Below are 21,658 nucleotides of genomic sequence, written 5' to 3'. Positions count from 1 at the left end.
TCGACCTTTCGCTGTTAAGAGAAACGTAGTGTGCAAGTTAATTAGCGCATAGAGACATCCGCCGCGGGATAAACATGGACGAAATGCACCTTCTTGTGTCTCTCATTCTCTTTGGCGTCCTGCGTTTCTGCTCGCGTGCTATTAGATTATTTCGCACGCTCAGCTTTGTATCTCCGACATCAGAAGCACGACAACATACCCCGAGGCAGGGCGTAAACTTTTATTGAACCGAACGAACGTACGAACGTACGGTGTAAACGTTCGCCATCGATCCTGCCTGTATATATCTCTCGTATGCATCAACGTTTGGCAACACATTTCTGCGAGAACGCGTTATTAAATCCAGTCTTTTGTTTCGCCGCATCGGCACGCTTATATTTGCGATGCACACGAAACGCATCGCAGCAGCGCGCCGCCGGAATGAAATTTTTCCCTTTAAAATGTTACCTGCCTAGCGGCAGCGGCGGAATATCTGTACTCGGCCGATTACAAAGGAATCAACGACGAACAATTGGATTTCTCTGGCCGAGCAGCGCCGCATTCCCGAGGGCGAAGTTCACGGGCGCATCCAGAAATTCGATTGCCGCATGAAGGAGCAGCGCAAACGGAGGACGATACTGCGGCTTGTGCGACGGCACATTGTCCGACGACATTTTTCGCGCTATATTAATTGTCATGTATTTCGTATTCAGCAAGGTCGCGGATAAAGTGTATGGCAAATTACGAATTACGCCCTTTCCTCATTATCGCAACAATTGATGCGGAGATTTTCACTTGTGCAATATTCGATATATATTGCGCCCGCCAATGTTCAATACCGTCACCCCGAAAACGCACTTTCGATCTCAACTTTTCTTCTTTCATCCTCCAGGGACGAATAATCTCCCAGTTGGACATTAAAAGCCAATGGCGGTGTGTGTTGCGACGATGTGTTCGCAACGGACCCCGAAGCACACGAATATATATAGCTCCCTTGACAGCCCCGTTAAAACTGTATTCATTCCTCAGGAAGAGCGAGATTGCGCGGAAACCTCCAGGGACGAGCGGCCGCTCGCCGCCGCATGTAATTTCGTCATTTGGCTGACTTTACGAAATTGTACTTTTTTTCTCCACCCGGTTATGTTATTCGACGAGATAAAAGGCACTCGCGTCAAGTTAATGTTTTTGAGGAAACGCCGTGGAAGAATTAGCAGTATCCGTAATATAAATTCATTGTTCTATTATTAATGGCGAACAAAAAATATGGTTTTGTAAAAAAAAAGGATAATTAAAATCAGTGAAAAAGGCATTTGAAAAAGAAGAAGTTTCAAGCTACAAAATGCTTTTCGTTAAATTAAAACACCATGATTTTTTTGCGGAATTACAAAACTTTGAAAATTGCCTTTCTTTTAAACAATTTGTCTCGATGTCTTAATTGTTGTGCGTAGTATATTTTAACATAAATGCATTTTAAAAATTCGTTTTACAAATTATTTAACAACATCTATTGTAAAATATAATAAACACTGTGAACAATTGTTTATTTTAAACTACAAGACAGTTTAATTTTTGTACTTTATGTGTAGATTTATTTCATTACATATCTTAATTTCTTTTCTCGTCTATGGATTAGTAAGGTTTCATGCTGAGAGTGACCTCTTAAAAGCTGTTTACATAGCATAACGTGTATATTATGTTGATTATCAATATCTTCTTCAGTATTCGATGACTTTTCGATACAGTAACATCGTGAATAAATTTAATATCTCTTGACAAAGCGGTGTTAGACATATTATTCCTACAAAATTGCTCATTGCGGTAAACTCTTTTATTTTAATTAATATATATAGGTGAGTAACCAACAACAAAAAATATTTTATTTTAAAAATATAGAAGAATACATATAAATCACAAGTATAGCTTTATTTTCTTGAAAGCACATATTTCAGTATCAATATTGATGCTTCTTCTAATATTTGTCTGTTTCCTTCTTACATTGCATGACCAGATAAACAATTAAAGATTAACTGCATTCGTTTAAAAATTATTTTAACATTTATCATAAATTGATTTAGGAATGTATTAATTTTATATTTCTAAAATAATTATTTATATCTTTTAATTTCAAACGATTTGAGATCATATTTTGCGTAGCTTAAGTATATTTCCGAAAAAGACACAAACTACAAAATAATTTCAAACCTATCTAGTTACTGAAAAAAAATACACACTGAACTAAACTTTGAATCCATCTCATTCGTCTAAGAAAATGTGTTGCGTGTGAAGCGTAGTTTAGAACAAAACTTGTTTTCTAAAAACATAATATGTTTAGAAAACATATTTTCTTTAAAAAAAAATTAAAATTGCATTTATTACATTTATATTTGAAAATTATCTAAATTTTATACATTCCACATTCTCTATTTCTATGTTTAAGAAAAAGTTTTAAGGGTGTATTATGTTGCTTATATGATTCTGTGTATAATTTCTTATATTCGAAATCACATCTTTTTTAAAAATCTTAAGAAACGATTTAGTCTTTTTCTGTACTTTTTATAAAAATTTTTTATGGTACAAATAAATAAAATTTTTCTTCAATATTTATCTTTTTTGTTATATGAAAATTTAAAGGCTGGCTGTTGTAGACGTCTTTCTCTTTTTCTAACTACAATATTTTTTTATAGATTATTTTACAGATTCCATTCAGAATTACATTAATATGATATCCCGAAAAATTTTATTATATGGCGGATTAGTATTATTCGCTACGATAACTGTTACTCTTTCTTGCCGTTCTGTTGGTGTCGATTTTATCAAACCTAACTTCACAATTACTAATAATACGAAATATGAAAAAATAGCTAACAATACGAAATATGCACAAATATCTGACAATACGGATTATGAACAAATTGCTAACGATATGGAATATGAACAAATTGGTGACAATACGAAATATAAAAGAAGAACTAGGAATACGGATTATGAACGGATTGCTAACAATACGGAATATGAACAAATTGGTGACAATACGAAATATGAAAAAAGAGCTAACGATACGGATTATGAACGGATTGCTAACAATAGGAAATATAATACGAAATATACGCCGATTAATGATAATTTGTCGATTATAGTACCGTTGCATTATAATAGCGAAATACGATTTTTCTTCGAGGACAATATTTTATTTGGTCATTGCAATATTATTATAAACATTAGCCAACCATTGAAATCTATAACGATGTACTCGGTATCTGTTTATGTAATGGACGCGATCTTGATTGATGGTAAAAATGAAACGGTGTATAAACTATTTAGTTCATCCTTCAACAAAGAAAAAAACATTCTTACTCTTAATTTTAACCGCTTATTACATCATATTTTTCCTGATACATTCACTTTAAAGATGACATATATACGTATTATGTATGAAAACAGAAAAAGTTTCGTCAGATCTGCATATCAAGAAAAACCAGAAGATCAAATGTAAGTTAAAATATTTAAAATATATTGTACAGTAAGATACTATTCAAGTATCTTTATTGTATTTACCGTTATCTTAACTTGCCAGAAATTACATTATTAAAGAAATAAAATTTGAGAAATCATGATTGAAGTGTCATGCGATACTACGCACAAAATTGATCGATTTCCAGAACTGTACTCCAAATCATCACATCACTCGTGACGGCGAATCATAAAATATCTTTATAATTGTTGAATCTTAATATTTTTAACCCAATCATGATTAATAATATATCCTTATCTAAATAGCATCAAATTATTATAGGTTGGACCAAACAGGTGTTGAGGTAATGAAGGCTCGACAACTATTTCCGTGCGAAGACGAGATAATCATCAATTCCACATTTAAAATTGCCATCAAACATGATGAAAAATATACAATTTTATTGAATATTCCTATAAGAGCACAAAGTAAAACTGACGGTGGCATGATGTGGACTGACTTTGACGAATCATCAATGTCTGCCCAACAGATATCGATTGTGATAACCACATTTACTGCTGTTTCTAGTCAGCTCCCAAATGTTACCGTGTGGTGCAGACAAAGTGCTGCAAAACATGTTCTTTATGCAATAAATGTTATCGAAGAGGTTCTACCTTATTTTAAACAAAAATACTTGGCGGAATTATCAAAATTGGATATTGTTGCATTGTGGCATCCTCAAGACGATGTTCATGCCGTTACGACACTGGGACTCGTTCTGTTGAGGTAACATTAATCATTAAAATCAACATAAAAGAATAAAGATCTCAATGATATTTAAAAATTAGGAGATAAACATATTTTCATGTCAATATGTTAATTAAGGGAAAAGCAAGATTCATGACAATGGCACTTGCATTACATATTGAAAAACTTTTAAACTTCTGCCTTTATTTTAAATAAAAATTTTTTACGTCAAATCAAATTTTAAATCAGATTTCACTATTAAAAGCACGCAAAATCTATATAACTGTGTGTGTTTTATGCCATACAAATAAAGCGATTGCTGCAATATCTGTTTTATTGCATCAATGATATTGAGAGAACTCATCTCTCTCAAAAGTCTCTTTTGAATAGTAAGCTCATTTTCATTCGCGACATTATTTATGCAAAAATATGCCGAGTACGTTTTTTTTTTTTTTTTTTTTTTTTTATATATATATATATATTCTGCTAATCATGTAAGTGAACATTTGTGACCACTTCAATTCATCATAGATAAATTATAATGCGTTGTTTATTAACAATAAGTATAAATAGAAACGCAAGAATGTTTAAATGACACATTAGCCTTCTTTTTGCAATCAGAAAAAATTTAACGGAAGTTTGTTTCTTGAAAACAATTTTCAGAGAAGTAGATATTATTTATAATGAAGCCGTGGATCCCGCTGCACGCCAAGGGGAAGTTACACACATGATCGCGCGTGCATTGGTATTTCTTTGGTGTAATAATGCGTTACTTTGGTCAGAAGAAGGTTTTGCTACATTTTTCGCAGCGTATATCTTGGATGAGGTTGTATTATATCTTTAAAATTGATATATTGCATTTTTATACTTAAAGACAAATAAGCAAGAGTTTAAAATAGCAGCAATTGACAGAACTAAATTTATGTTGCTGATGCAAATACATTTTTAAATTAAATATTAATTTGATTATATCAAACTTTCCAGGTATACCAAAATAATAACATGATGGATTTACTGGTTGTACAAGCACAACAAGATTCTTTTCGTTACGACACTTCTTCTGTAGACTTTGCAACATTGAACAGGACAAACACCTCTGAAGTCAAATCATTAGGATCTCTAAATTATGTGAAATGTAAGTTTCTCAGTAAATAAAAACTATATGTTATTACTACTTTATTTTGTAAAGTAAATATAATAAAAAAACAATGTTACAAATATTACAAAAAAGTTTAAAGAAAAGTTTCATTTGCGTCGTATTATAGCAAGATAAAATAAATATATATGAAATGTTGTTTATAATTCAAGTAAATAAATGAACAAAAATTGTATTGACATTTGCTCACAAATTCAAGAATATTACGTAGGAGAATTTAAGAAAATTTAACTGTGATACAATTATATTTATATATATAATTTATATATATATTATAATATAATATATAATATTATAATATAATAATATATATATTATTTATATATATATATAAAATTGATGATAAAAATATGACAAATTTTTATTATTGAATAAAACATGATAGATAATTTTAATTATCACAGCATTCATAGTGTGGCGCATGTTATACCATGTAATTCCTGATATATTTTGGAATGGTATCCGTACATATATAGACAAGTGGTGAGTAATAATATCACATATTATAATATAGCAATTACATAGGAAAATTGGGCATTTTGCGTAAAATAACATGTTTGCATTTTGTTATTGTATGGAGAGTAGAGATATAAACTTTCAAGCCTGTTACCTTTATCGAAAAGTTTTCCAAAAACATATGATCTACTTTCGAAATTAAAATATACTTTAATATAAACGATATAATTGATTTCTAGTTTAAATAATTAAACTTTGATATTTTTTTGAAAACTAGTATTTAGAATTACAAGTAAATAAAAGAAATCTTATTTCTTTTTTAATTATAAATACTCTATTTACATTAATAGATTTCAAGATTAAAAATTAAAACATGTATAAAAATATCGTTATGAAAACGTAGTTTTGAAAATAAGCAGTTGCTTTGAAAAGTTTTTAAAATAACGTGTTGCGGACTAATAATAATTTCTATCGAGAGACCATTTGATTAAAGAGAAATTTAATTCGACTTGAATATAACACTAGACAAAAAGAGAGCATTCGACAGCCTGTGAAAAAAAGATACTTTACATATAACATTACGTATACCTATTAATAGTGAAAAAAAAATGTTTATGTAATAATGGAATATAATTTTGTAATTATTAAAAAAAAAGATATTCCAATGTTTACTTTTAAATAACTTTAATTTTTTAGCCGTATTTATTCAAACAAAACAACACTAGATGATTTATGGACCATTATGCAAACTATTCACAAAGAAACATATCCACAAAATATGCTCAGTTCTCATTTAAAACAGATAATACAAAGTTGGATATCGAAAGAATATTATCCTCTTTTAAACGTAACACAAAATTACTGGAATGTGACTTTAGCGATAGACATTCAATCTTTCTATCCACATTTAGTTAATGATAACATAAAAACTTGGATACCTGTAACATTAACGACGCAATCGTCTCTTAATTTTGACAATACTGATGATTCTTTGTTTTGGCTAACCACGGAAAAATTAGAGCACCCAATTTTAGGCATTGACAAAAGCGATTGGATTGTACTCAACATACAACAAACTGGTAAATACTGAACGATAAATATACGTATGCTTTGCCTTTCTTGAGTAGTTGACGTTTTATATTATTATTTTAATTTTTTCTTTTTTTATTTCCGTTGATAATTTTTAAATATTATTCAAGACTGATTTGATTATATATTAATATACATATCTAGTTAGAATTACTTAAAGTTGTACAAAATTTTTTGCCCAACTTAAATCTCCAAAATTAATTATTAATTTAAAGAGATTTTCCAATTTATAATTTTCAATAGGCATGTTTTACACAAATTCTTTAAAATAATTTATTCAAAAATGCGTAATTTGAAAAAATATGTAGATACAAACGGGATTTGTGTGTGTGTGTGTGTGTGTGTGTGTGTGTGTGTGTGTGTGTGCGTGTGTGTGTGTGTGTGGAAGTATTTCTGAGTAAATTCTCGGTTAAGATATTTTAATGATCAAAACAATTTTTCCTCTCTATGATAGGATACTATCGCGTCCAATATGATTTACAAAACTGGCACAAACTTGTACGCTACTTAAACTCTGAACATTATAACAAAGTACATATTCTTAATCGTGCTCAAATGATCGATGACGCATTCTACTTTTTTTTACAAAGCCAACTCAATTACGAGGTATTTTGGAATCTTACAAATGTCGTACACCGAGACACAAATTTTGTTACATGGTATCCCCTGATTAAAGCTTTTGAAAAGATGACGTGTATATTTCCATTTGGCTTTGCGTTTCATACAGAATATAATGCATTGACACAGGTAGGTAATGATAGATTTCTATGAAAAAGAGAGTTACATTTTACAATACATATTATATATTAAAAAAAACCAACAGCATTAAATTTAAATTTCATGATTTTTAGGAGAAAATAAAGGAAAGAATAGATGGACTTCTTTCAAAAATAGGATACTATGAAGAACCAACAGAACATACTCTTACCACATATTTAAGACAAGAAGCTATAAAATGGGCATGTATCCTCGATATTTTTGAGTGTCGAAGGACAGCTGCAACAGAATTAAGCATAGTGCTTGAAAATTCTGTAGAAAACAGGTAAGCCGCTTTACAATCACGATATTTATATAATCAGAATGTTGTTGTATTATGCTAGATAAATTATTTTATTATTAAAATTTCAAAATGTAATGTAAATGTAAGCGAATTTGTAGTAAAAATATTTTTTTTGTAATGCAGTTATTTGAGGAATGAGGAATGGATATACTGTTATGGTGTAACAACAGCAAGCCACGATATTTGGTACAAGATATGGGAGAAATGGAATGCAACATCTGATGAAAGATTTTTACAATATCTAACTTGTTCTAAAGATTCTACTATTCTTTGCGATTTTTTGAAAATAACAGTATTGAAAGAAATTCGGTCTAATGAAAGCAAACAAAGCAGTAAGCTTGCTAATACATTTCTTCTTGTTATTGCGAAAAATGCACAAAGAGATGCAATGCAATCTTGTTTTTTCGAAATTTTTAAAAATTTTACACTCAGCTCAAATAGGTAATAGTATTTTTCTTTAGAAATATATCTCTGTATTTATATTTCTTAATTATTCATATATAATATAATAATTAATTATTGATATTTGTTACATTTATTAAATTGCTTAGTTTTTACTTTGTTTTTGTAGGAGAAATGACTTAATTGCAACATTAATTGTAATTATCACACATATGCACAGGGAAGATCACATGGCAGAGGTATATTTTTTGAACTTTAATTACTTATTTACTAACACACTCATTTCTTGACATCTGAATATAAAACTTATTTATATCTAAATATATTTGTTACATACATGATATATCTAATGTGTATTACACTGTGCACTGTAAAGTATGTTCTGTCTTATGTTTTGTTTTATGTTCTGTCAAATTGTATTATATTTAGTGATATTGTAAAAATAATCTGTTTTAGATAATTAAATTGGCAACACGTATTCTGAAAGAAGAACTTAAAAGTATTAAAGAGAAGCTAAAGAAACGAAGATTGGAATTCGGAAGACTAGTCAAAAACTACGGGTACTACTTCAGTTTATAGCAAAACATTTAAATCAATGGAAGACAACAAATTCACTTGCTGCTCACATACAATTATATATCGATAATTGTTATAATTTCTTTCTTAATTTTTATCACATATCTGTGTACTTATTAAAATTATTTAGTTGTATTATTTTCAATTATTTTCAATATCTTAATATTATCATTATTTCTAATTTTATAAAGTTTGGATAGTCAAAATAAGAATTGGCTCCATATATAGTACATTTAACATTCGTAATTCGAAGCAGTATTTATTGTATTATTGTTACAAATTGTTAATTGTTAAAAAATACTATATTTTAATTGAGACACGATTTTAATATAATTATATATAGGTGAATCTAATATATATAGGTGATTTTAATATATATAGGTGAGTAAGCGGAATATTTCTGTCATTAATAATATTCTCATTAAAATTTCTAAAACATGACAAATAGAGTTTTATTTTTATTTTAATTTGAAATTGAATCTGCGTCTCGAGGAAAATCCAGAAAAAGTTGACAGATCGACAGTTGCTTTTTAAAAATTTTCTTTTAGGTGCAAGACGCAGAGATTTCAAGATGTAGTCAAAGACTAAGGATGATAGAATTTTATTTAAATCGGTCTGATCCGTTGCTGATCCGAACGATGTAAAATTTTCGAAGAACGAGCCAATCACATATTTGCATCTCGTACAGTTGCATGGCGAAAGAATCGATACCAACGTCTCGCAGAAAATCCGTGATAAAAGTTCGTGGGATCGAGGAGTTCTTCTCGAAGCTTTCTTTGAAGTCGTCGCAACCGACGAGCCGAAGATTTTGGAATTCCGGCGGAGGTACCGAAAGAGAGCGAGAATTTCACTTACGTCGTCGATCTTCGCTTATCCGAACTACGTAAAATTTTCGGTGAACGAACGTACAGGCGCACACGTTGACGTCGTCAGTCGAATATTCGAAAACCCAGGTGTACCATCGCCATCAGGGACGATCAGGAGTACGCGAGAATCCGAGCATTCTCTTCCTTCCCTTTCTCACGTGCCGCTTCTTTTTCTTCGTTCCACCAATATATCGGACACGATTTTTCAAAGCGACTCACGTTCTCTCAATGTGTGATATGCCTTTCAAGCGACATGAAGCCGAGGGAAACACGCCAACTTAACCAATGTCATATATTATATATTAATGTATATTATGCGTATGTGCCTGTCATATGTTCTTCACAGATATATTGTAATTTTACTTTTCGTCAATTATCTTATTATGAATATAAATTCCGAAATGAATATTGATATATATATATATATCAATACATATATGCATCTAGTCGCGCAGCGCAACCGAAAGATCATACATACATCAAAATCTTTGATTCTCCGCGGCTGCCGAGAATCGTTTCGCGAAATCTGAATTTTTATATGATGGCAAAAGTGAGAGAAGGTAAATCACCCTGTCAAAGGCAAGCATATTCGTTCTATAGCAGGAGTGATTTATATTGAAATAACACCGTTAGGTAAACGAACAGATTGACGGATAAGCCAGCGCACAAGTGTGCATTTGGTGTTTGTATATGCATTGAATGTCTGTGTATTTTTCATCGCAGGATGTGTATGAAGGATATAGCCCCGTGAAAGAGAGTGGCTTGGCAATGTTCGAGCTCGCTGAAATGACTTTGGGATTGCCTTGAGAGGATCATTTTTATTTGAAAGTTGTATGAAAATCTCTCTCTCTCTCGTCGTTCTCAGATCATATCATCGGAAGATAAACCGAGGTCTTAGAATTGGAATTGATAAACCAGAATCGAGTCTGGCGGAAGAGGAATTTGAAATGGATCTGAGAAGAAATTTTAAGATACGATTCGATTTGTTACGAACAAAGAACCGACAATAAGTTTTTGAACCGATTCAATGAAGATCAAATATGATATGTATAGAATAGCTAGAAGTTTCACTTTCATAATCTTTAGATATGTATACATAAATAATTAACAAATTTTAATTGTGTATAATGATACGTTATGTATCTTTTTCAAACTATTTATTCATGTGCATTTTTAAAAGTTAGAAGATGCACTCTGTCAACAAAAGTAATTTTTGTAGATTGAGAGTGTTGATTAAAAAAAAATATTTTCTAATCTGTTTTAGTCCGTAGAAAATAATATTGAATTAATCTAATTTATTAACTGTATTGTAAAATGCAAAAAATGATAATTCACTAAATTAAATACGTCAAAGCCATATTGTTTTAAATACACAAGTTTATTGATATTACTGACATGTATTTGATTTAAATGCAGTTTTAAATATTTGAACTAAAGTAATAATTATTTTAAATATTTCAACTAAAGTAATAATTACAATAAAACGTATTTTTTCAAGTATTAATTTTTTTTTTCGACATAACGTATGTATTATATACACATTAGTTTTGGTTCGATAGCGTTGAATTATGTAACAACAAAATTAATTTTAGGAGAGACATTTCTTGAAATATCAAAATACTCTAAGCTCTTTACAAGTAATGACAGTATTGGTGGCATGTAAATTTCTCTCTTGCGAGTGCGCGTGTACATGACCGATAATGGGGGATGTATATGCACACGGACACAAATGCGGCGGAATGGCACGACTGCGAATACAACATAGCGCTGTTTAGCTCGGTTTAATTTAGTTTAGTTTAGTCAATAGTTGAACCGTTATTGTACTCCGACGCTCGGCGTGGCAGCCGAGTGCCGAAGGACCACCCTCTCCATTTGCATACCGGGTGTGCCCACGTAAATACTTGACTCGGAAAAGTCTGCTCTTGGCACATCAAAGAGACGCGGCATGAATTTAACCTCGCGTTGCCATTCCACCCGCAAACAGAAACTGGCAAAATATTGGCTTTGTTGATCGATATATCGTAATAAAATATATGAGTAATATTGAGACATACAAATATAACAATAGTTTTGAACATTTCTATACTACTTGACTATAAATCATAATCACATGTACATATATCGAGGCCTATATTATAAGTGATATTAGATTAGTAAAAACTCAATTCAGCAAAAAAATATGCAGAAAAGATTTAAAGAATTAAGAATTATGAAGTATCTTGTTAAAAGCATTATAAGATGTCTCTAAGTCAAATATCAATTGTCTGACTTGTGTATCAGACAACTCATCTGAGGCGGACATATTGTCAAGAGTTTGTAACCACTCTGCAACTTTTTCTTTACCGTCAAAATCACTTGGTAGTATGCTAAGACGATTCATCGTGTCCATAAGATCTCTTAGATCTGGATGTAGCTGATCCATAGCTTTAATTTCCAATCGTAATTTATCCATAAGCGTGATAAATAATGAAACAATGTCTGCAATACATTTGGATGTGTTTCCCTTGTCATCCTTTATCGTAATTGGCCTATCTTCTTTAATTCTCTCAAGGGCAGCTGGACAATCTAATCGAAATGCTCTAGTAAAAGAATCAATAGTTGGGAATTGATCACTTTGCACCTGTAACAAAACATAGAATTAGAATTTTTTTATAGGCACATCTTTAATTATCATACTACAAGATACGAGCAGTTGACTTTTGCTCCATTCTCACTTGTTTAAATGCTGCTCGATATTGTACTAATAATTTACTGCACGCTGCTGTGTACTCCTTCGGTGTAACGCAGTCCCTGATGTAAGCCTTTTCCAAATGTTGTAACGTATTTACCACAGCATATAGATCAGCTTGATTATCATGCTTCTCCCTCTCCCGAGCATTTTTATAGAGCTTAACTTCCTCATATAATTCAGGACGATCTTGAGTTACTGACATGACTCTAAAATTATAGAAGACACAATGAATATTGAAATTAACAATGTTGTCTCTTAGGTTATGATACTCAACATGCAATAAAGTAATCAAGCTTCTCTATTGTTGAAATTTTAATTACTGTTTCAGAGCAAATCTTATCGATATAAGTAATAAATTTCACTTAAATTCTATTAAAGTACCTAACAATACAATGAAATATCTAATGTCAAATAGTTTGATACGTCAACGATAACACAATTTGGAAGGAATAGCTCGAAGAAAAAGACAGCTTACCACTCACTTTTGTTCAATAACTAATATCAATTTCCCTCGTTTATTTACGGTAGCAATTGTATAACTATAACAAAATATTAAAAAACAGATTAAAATCGGTTAATAACCAATTTTCCACAGTATCCAAAGGAAAACACTGATATATCAAATGAAATACAGAACCATCTATTGAGTAGAGTCTGTGTTACGTTGCTAAAATTAAAAACTCTACTTATCCAACTTGGATAATCAATCTTATTTTATAAAATTTTACATTTTATATTCTCACAAACTACATAACTTTATTTTGCAAATATATTATTTTTCGCAAATAATATAAAATGTCTTAAAGAAAGAAAATCTATTTATTATAAAAAATAGTTGCTTCTTTATATATCACATATCAATCTCTTTTTGTATCACTCTAATGTATAATAAAACTTGTCACACAATATAGTGTAATTATAAAAATTTTATTAATTAAAAACAGCAACATTAATATTTATATGTTATTACACTTCAGTATTATATCACGAATAAGAATATTAAATTAAAACGTAAAAATAACATTAAATTAAAAACTCAAATTTTATAACAAAATTATCATAGTTACATGACTCTAATTAAAATTAAAAGTAGTAGCACCCAGTTCAAGTTATGAAATTAAAAACGTATTTACTACAAAAGTTTGATTATACTAGAAATAGGACAATTTTATAATAGTACTTTAAATACGCAATAAATATATCATTAGAAGTCAAATATTCGCTGCATTACATCAGGCTTATCGCTATTAGGCTTTCTTGAACAAAATGGCAATTCCCTTTGTTCTTCTATACAAGGACAATTAAACTCTTTGACAATTCGTTTCTTACATTCATATGAATTATTAACAATATCAGGTACATCCTGATTATCACTTATGCTTATATACATTACTTCTATGGTAAGATTATCTTTATCTAAGATGTTCCAAGGAGGATAAACGTTTATCACAGCTTGCGACATAATTTTTAATGTGCCAACTATATCACAGACTAGCAAAATCATTATATTTTTATATAAGGCTTCTTTTGATTCAACTTCCACATTTTGTGATTTTATGTTCTTGATCGCAGTGTTACTTTGTAGGAGATTAAAGTGATCCTCAATCAGGACACCATCCAGAAATTGATTGTTAAACCGTTTCGTACAATTGCGTACAAGTACGCTGATGAATCGCTCATCGATACCTTGCTCTTTATTTATTCGATGACGCCATATACGAATACCAGACACTTGCGTATTGACCAAAGATTGCAATTTTGCAACTAAACTTCCTCTGTAAAATAAATAAAAATATTAAACATGACATTTATAAAATTTTATTATAAGTATTACTTTACATGTTAGATTATGATTTCATCATTGATATTTACTTTTTAGGTTTGCGGTATTTCTTCTCAGAATTCAGAAGATGTGCATATATACTTTTATCTGGAGACTTCTTTGATGGAGTAGTTATGGTACTAATAATCACATCAGTTTGAGTTGACCTACTACCTGTCTTTTGCGTAATTTTATCCAAAGATGGCACCTCGGAGATCTTTGCAGATAGATGTATACTTTGATCCTGCATTATTTCTACTTCTGAGCAATAAGTTTCATCTGAATCGTCAGTAGCTAATTGTGCCGGCATAAATGGTTGTTTTGAAGGAGTTGAAGATTCATCTGACATTGAAAACTGAGATTTTTGTGTAGCTTCCTGTGTATCAATCTCTTCTATCAAATTACTCAGATTATTGTTACTGCTGCTATGTGTACTTGAAAGTTTATTGCATTTCTCATCTTTGCTATCATCACTCGTGCTTATTTCTATCTTTGGATTATCCTTGTCAGTGTTATCAGTTGAGTCATATTGAAACCTCAATTCTTTTTGTGTTGCTGATGAAAATGGTCCTTTATATTCCTGATGTATCTCTGGACTTTTTGTTTCAGTTGAGAAGAGAGTAGTTGTAATATAGTTGATGTTTAAATTTGTTTTCAGTTTGTCATCTAAAGATATATCCTTTAAAGCGCTACAATTTTTATCAGGTAATATCACAGAATTCATATTTATACTTATAATTTTGTTATTATGTAATTTTGAAGATTTTGGACCGATGATAGGAGATGTCTCATCAGTAACCATTTTTTTTGTGCAAGGTGATGTGCATTGGGTCTTGCTGAAATTCTCCTGATTATTCTTATTCTTCTCTTTGCTTCCACAATCTAGCTTATATTTTATTGCGCAATTTGTAACACACTTTGCATTCTCCTGGCAATCTACATCGCTCACCTTTTTCACTTTAACGTGTCTATTTATACGGATCTTTCCCCTAGGTCGTTTCCTGCTGTTTTTGAGGATCGGCGACGTTTTGGAAGCCTTAATCGCCGATGTTCCTAGAATGGGAGATGACCGGGATGAATCATCGCTCGATATTACGTCGCGCTCATCGTTCTCGTGAGTCTCGATCCATTTACGCACGTAATCCTTTTTCTCGGTACACGGTATGTGAGCAACATTCTGATCAATTATAAGGACGTGATTTGACGCATAGCACTGTTCCATGGCATCAAGTTCGAGGATTGATTGTCCGAAATTCAAGCGTCTTACATGCTTTGGCTTATTATCAAGTGATATATCTCTGCAAGAGTGACTGCAATTCGATCCGACACAGTCCGACATTGAGAATATATCCGGCTATATATAACTCGGCGTAAAATTGCACTGCAATACGTATGTTACGACGTTGGAATTACATACAGTTGTATATACACTGAGCGCTGCCATCTTACCGTTACCATGACAACCAATCTCTGTACCTGATCTAAAGTTGATCAGTTACCCATACAGCACAAAACATCCTCAGGATATCCTCAGGACATCGAGGATATTTCGGTGTCCCAAGGATGTTCTGAGGACATCGAGATCTCCCCAAGATGTCCTAAGGATATGTAGAATATTTTGTGCTGTATGGGTTAGATTGTACTAAATTCGCGCGCTCATAATCAGACAAGGCTTCGGTCTAAGACACTGTATACAACTACAATCAATAAATGTGATAAATATTTATATTTTTATATATATATATTAAATATTTATATTTTATAATAAATGTGATAAATATTTATATTTTTACGTCACTTTTATGAAAATACATTTTTAAACTTTTATAAAATACTATAAAAATGACTATAATATCCATTTAAATATAATAAAATTGTTAAATTATACGAGTCGTTTTTTAAAAAGTGGCATATGTACTATTCTGAAGCCAAAAAATAGCATATTAAAATTTTTTTATACCTTTTTATAATCGTAATACATAATAGTTCTCATTCAGAGGAGATCTATTTTATTATTAATTTAATCAATAGAATGCAATTAGAAAAGACAGTCAAATTCAAATTAATTAAAAGATATATTTATAGAATTTGTCAAAAAATATTTACAAAATTATATAACGTATTTAGATTTTGTTCCGTTATGCGTTTTTTCTACTATATAGCGCTAAAATGCTCAAATACGAGGTTTAAATGTGATAATATCCTGTTTTCTGCAGACCTGCCTCAACAGCATCCGTTATAGCCCTAATTTGAGCACGCGGATGTGATACTTCGACGACTGACTATCTTACCCCGATACTGATTGTGAGTGCTCTTATTTAAATCGAGCGACAAAGTGTTCCTTCCGACCCCGTTTTGTCATGATTAATTCTTATTCTCTCAAAGCGTTATTTTAGAGGAATATGTTTGAATTATTTTCTAGAAATCAATAAAAATTTGCTTTTTTTCTCTTATATAATTAAAAAAGAAAATGAAAAAAAAGACATATCGTTTTCTTATATTCTTAAAAAATAGGTATTACAAAACTTACTAAATTGTGAATTGTTCAATCACAATATATAATACTGAGATATTGGAACAACAAATTGTTGCAACAAAATTGAAGTGCTTTTATTTAAAAAGATTGTCTTAAAATCAACTTTCTTCTTATCTTTAAAACTGTAAGAGTAATGCACATCCTTCGGACTTTCCCTCGAAGACGTGTATGACGTTCAAGTGAACGCGATCGTTTTCGCGATCATTAAGACTGAATAACCAGAAGATCAGTGAATAAGGTGAAAAAGGGTTTAGGCCGGTATGGAAATCTAAATTGGCGAGAGTACTGTGCTATGCTGACCGCGCGGGCTCAATTACCGGGCGGCGAGTGTCGAGGAACCCCTTTTTATATTAATAGTCGAGATAGCCGCCTAGTCGCGTTAGCGAGAGGGCCACCTCGGTTAGGACGGCGAGAGCCAGGGGGGAGCGGTTCCAGAGGATTGTTGTTGGGAAGTAGAGGGAAGGAGAGATCGGTCGCACGCTGGAAAGAGAGCTCAAGAGGCTCATACGCTCGATCGAGGGAGATCGAGCTATCGGATCCGCGGGGAGGCGTAGGTGGGAGGGAGAGGGGTAACCCGAGGAGGGCCTCGAAATGATAGATACGAGGACGGAATAACGTGCGGACCCCTTGCATCCACACTAAGCCTCAGTTCCAGTTCGCGATGGAGGCTACTTGCTCCTTCTGGTAGTAGGTAGTGACGTGCTTCTTAAAGTGTGAGACGGATAAAGCGCGGATAAAAAGGGAGAATACGGGGAGAGCGAAAAAGAGACAAACTGAGAAAAAAAAGATAAAGCAAGTAATATTTAAAGATACAAAGAAAGGAGGAGAGTAAAAAACGAGAAAAGAAGAAGAACTTCCGGGGAAAAAACGGAAAACAAAAAGTGAGAAAAAAAAGATAGAAGATAGACAGTAAAAGTCGGAGGGTAAGAGATCAACAATCATTTTGGACCATTTCTATGAAAAGACATCAGAAAGTTTACAATCTTTATCTCGGGGATACATCTTTCACAGATCTTCATCAACCCTCCTGAGGTGGTTGCGGAGTATGATAGCTCGCGGTGGTGGCCCAAGACGAGCGTCGTGACACACTCGTTATTTCCAATGAAGCAACTGTAGCATACACACATCATCGTCATGGCAGAACTGAGGTGACCGGATGTCGGGTGGTGCAGTGATTCGATTGATTCGCTGAAGAGTGTTCGTGGCTTCCACCGAACTTCCGAGTGCCGCGTTAAGTGCGCGAACGTGTGCGTGCGTACGTTTGTGTCTCTCTCTTTCTTTCTCTCTCTCTCTCTCTCTCTCTCTCTCTCTCTCCTTCTCTCTTTCTGGCGTTACGTGCGTACGTGCGTGCTTGCGAACGAGCGAGCGCTAGCTGATCAAGATCACACAGTGACACCTTGGGCACTCTTGTGTACGTATTATCTCCCGAAGGAAGAAAAAACGACACCCATCCTGGTCCATCCAAGTGAGAGTGTCGTCATCATCATTATCATCCTTTTCATCAGTCTCATCTACGCGCTGTCGCATTTCAATCAGCGCAACGCAGAGGAAGTGGCGATCAGACGCGCGCTCTTCATCGAGCTTTCTTCGATCTTCACGGTGGGAAATCGCAGGGAGTGATCGATATCGGTAAGATCGAATAAGCTGATCATTTATTAATGACACTGAAATACCAATATACTCGCAGATGTTTCTGTTTGATTATTTAATGAGTATTTGAGAATCATATTATATTATAGAATTGATTAATATAATTCAATTAATTCTAAGTTTTAATTATGATGAAAAATAAAAAAATAGTTACAAAATTTTAAAAGTTGATTCCTTGAAAATTTAGGACTGTTAAACAAAATGATTTAATATGAATTACTGATATCAGTAAACTGTGCAAGCTCTAGACAGTTGTAATATTACTAATTTCTTAAATTGTTTTTTGAAAACTGAAACAAATGAATACAAAGTCAAATATTATAATACATATGAAAATACTATTGTTAAAAATTATTTCAAATATATGAAATTTTTTATTGGCGTTGCATTACATGACACTTTGATCGGTTGATCGCGTCAGAGAATCCACGTCATAGTGAAGTACGTCATCCGTCACCATTTCTCCTATCAAACGCTGCTATTATACTATCGCTGGGATGGGGATGATTACATCCTTAATTCTGTCAGGTGTAGCGTATAAACGATTTTTTAGATTGATTCTAAAGATCAATTCATAACTTTTCGAGATTTTGCAGTGACATCATTAATAATTCCGACGTCATGTAACGTATACACAAATGAAGCTTTTATTATATTTATTGCAATCATAATACTAAAAAAAATTGACAAATTATAATATAATTTTTTACTTGTAATATTTTGAAAAATATGAATAACATCATGAATTACATTATATATTTAACATACGATGGTCAACTATACGTACAATATTTTTAAAAAATCTACAAGTTTACTAAGAAAACAAAATTAAAATACAGTAAAAACGTGTGACTGTTATAAAATTTACAAAAGATCCTGTATCAGAAATGATATGAATCTAGGAAGAATCGCGTAGGTGCTCGTATTCGCGTGCTAGTACGCAGATAACAAAACGACGGAGATGATGAGTGGGAGATCACACGGTTAAGGAAGAAAGAGATGGATGTACAGAATACGAAGGCGTGCGAAGCGGAATGACATTGTTTGCACCCGTGACGTCACTCGTAATTGTAACGAATAATAAGAGGCGCGAGTGTGCACACGCGTGCATACGTTCTCGAGAGTCGCGCGTGTCTCGGAGTCTAGAGTTACCTGACGTCAGTGCTGGACTAGTAAATAAAAAAGAAACTTCATGACGCTCATCAGCCTTATAATTACAGGTTGAAGTAATTATTCATATAATTAGCACTATGATATAATGTGTTAATAAATATGATTATAATTATTTTCACTTGTTCTCTTCTATTTTTGAAAAAAAGACGCTTTATTTCTTGAAAATGTTGTTTTTCAAAATCTTAAATTATATTATTAGATTATTGTTAAATATTTGTATAAATATTATGTCAATGATAAATTAGTATTTTATATTATTATTTATATTTTATATTATTATTTATATTTTATATTATTGAGCGAGATTTTCCATTACAACTGTGTATACTTGAAATGTCGGTCAAAGCATTATTGTTTATTGCTGATAAAAGTTGTCAATAAAACATATAAGATATATATTTTCACCCTATAGTCCCAAATATTAATGTTATTTATCTCGTCAAGTTTGAGAAAATTCTAATTAATTTAATTAATATTTTAATTGAGATTAATAAGAGATACAGATATTGATTTATCGAATTATAAATAAGCACAGCCGGATTCGTTGCAATTTCATCTAACTAACATTCATCAAATCACGTTATGACTTTCATGATATCACAAATATGAATTATGACATTGCATACAAATGGATCAACTATTTTTAATGCATATCAGCGCAATATCCGTCTCAGCATGAAATTACACAAACTGTGTGGGGAACTTTGTGTTACGCGTAAAGTGCATTATCAGTTTAATTACAAAACTGTTGGCTTTGGCTTTACAAAATCATACACATCAACATGTCGTATCACCAAAATTTCCTAAAATTGCTTACAGATAGGTCGTTTCCATATAAACAAAATTGTGGTAACAGTCTACATCTTTCTTATCATCATGAAAGATTGTAGCGGAAAGAAAAAGATTCGAGAAGGAGATAGACGTGCATTACATGATTGCTCGATTATTGTCGATTTCGTGACGATATTAATTTATCAACGAGCACGTGGGCATGGCATTAACGGTCTTATCTAGCCACAACTCGTACAATTATTCTCTATTTTCCTATATTTCTTTTGTTTTCAACGTGTTCCGCTTTTAAATCAACTAAGAGTTCTTGAAAGAAAGCGGAGAAACATAACAGAAAATATTTTAATCACCTAAACTTATATATATATATACACATATAAAATTATATTTTCGTACAGAACAATAACGGTTAATTGCAAAGATCTCGCGAAAAATATGTATATCAGATATTTTTTAATATTAAACTATTAGCATTTTAATAGATATTGAAATGTAATCAATGCTGCAAAGTAATAAATCGGTGACGACAGTAATAAATCGTGATACATATATCGTGATAGACATACTTATTTCATTAGCAGTTTATAGCTGAACACATTTAGATACATCCGACACGTACCATAAATAACGATGCACACACATATGGAGTTTTTATGCCATGTAAATAATAAAATTATACGATAGCATGATTAATTCGTAATTGCACTGAATGATAGTAACTTATGAACAAGCTTACAACAAATAGAGAAGTGTGTTTATTATTCTCTACTTAGTTTATGCATCAGCTGACGTAAATTTGAACCATTGCATATTATTATTATTCTCATGATTGATAGGGAAGCATTTTTATAAATTGATGCAAGTTTAATGCAATAATGTCTCCTTATTCTTGTTATCATCTTATTTATACGCGGTATGTTTGACATTTCACCTTCTACATGTGTGTATATATGTATGTATATGTATATATATATATATATATGTATATATATATATATATATATATATATGTATATATATATATATACATATATATATATACACGTGTATGGACAATAACTAAGTTATTTTAAATCATTTTCGTTAATATTAATTAAACTTTTAAACAATAAGGAGTTTGACAATCAAATCGAACATAATACTATACTGCTTTATTCAGTCCAGTTTAAATGTCA

General features: G+C 31.7%; 2 protein-coding genes across 3 annotated transcripts; one reads left to right on the top strand and one right to left on the bottom strand.

Moving 5' to 3' along the window:
• The first annotated feature begins 1,689 nt into the window (after positions 1–1,689).
• On the top strand, positions 1,690–13,142 carry LOC105671502 (thyrotropin-releasing hormone-degrading ectoenzyme-like). 2 transcript variants are annotated; one of them, XM_067357711.1, is made up of 14 exons: positions 1,690–1,829; positions 2,664–3,468; positions 3,773–4,216; positions 4,841–5,003; positions 5,162–5,312; positions 5,738–5,816; positions 6,486–6,868; positions 7,333–7,625; positions 7,730–7,920; positions 8,062–8,379; positions 8,510–8,579; positions 8,797–9,297; positions 9,465–10,415; positions 10,506–13,142. In XM_067357711.1, exons 2-12 carry the CDS (start codon positions 2,699–2,701, stop codon positions 8,917–8,919), a joined length of 2,985 nt encoding a protein of 994 aa, XP_067213812.1. In that variant the 5' UTR covers positions 1,690–1,829; positions 2,664–2,698; the 3' UTR covers positions 8,920–9,297; positions 9,465–10,415; positions 10,506–13,142. The 2 variants fall into 2 exon arrangements, with proteins under 2 accessions (XP_067213812.1, XP_012221155.1); XM_012365732.2 differs by having other exon boundaries at positions 9,465–13,142.
• Vps28 (vacuolar protein sorting 28) lies at positions 11,142–16,047 on the bottom strand. Its single transcript, XM_067358131.1, has 5 exons — positions 14,386–16,047; positions 13,722–14,288; positions 12,996–13,052; positions 12,497–12,719; positions 11,142–12,402 (listed from the first exon to the last, which is right to left on the bottom strand). The coding sequence occupies exons 1-5, from the start codon at positions 15,672–15,674 to the stop codon at positions 11,983–11,985; spliced, it is 2,556 nt and encodes an 851-aa protein (XP_067214232.1). The 5' UTR covers positions 15,675–16,047; the 3' UTR covers positions 11,142–11,982.
• Between the last annotated feature and the right edge of the window lie 5,611 nt (positions 16,048–21,658).

Source organism: Linepithema humile, chromosome 6 (genome assembly GCF_040581485.1).
Source record: "Linepithema humile isolate Giens D197 chromosome 6, Lhum_UNIL_v1.0, whole genome shotgun sequence".
NCBI lineage: Eukaryota > Metazoa > Arthropoda > Insecta > Hymenoptera > Formicidae > Linepithema > Linepithema humile.
Note: the sequence above shows the minus strand (reverse complement) of the source record. Positions and strands in the feature narration are given on the sequence as shown.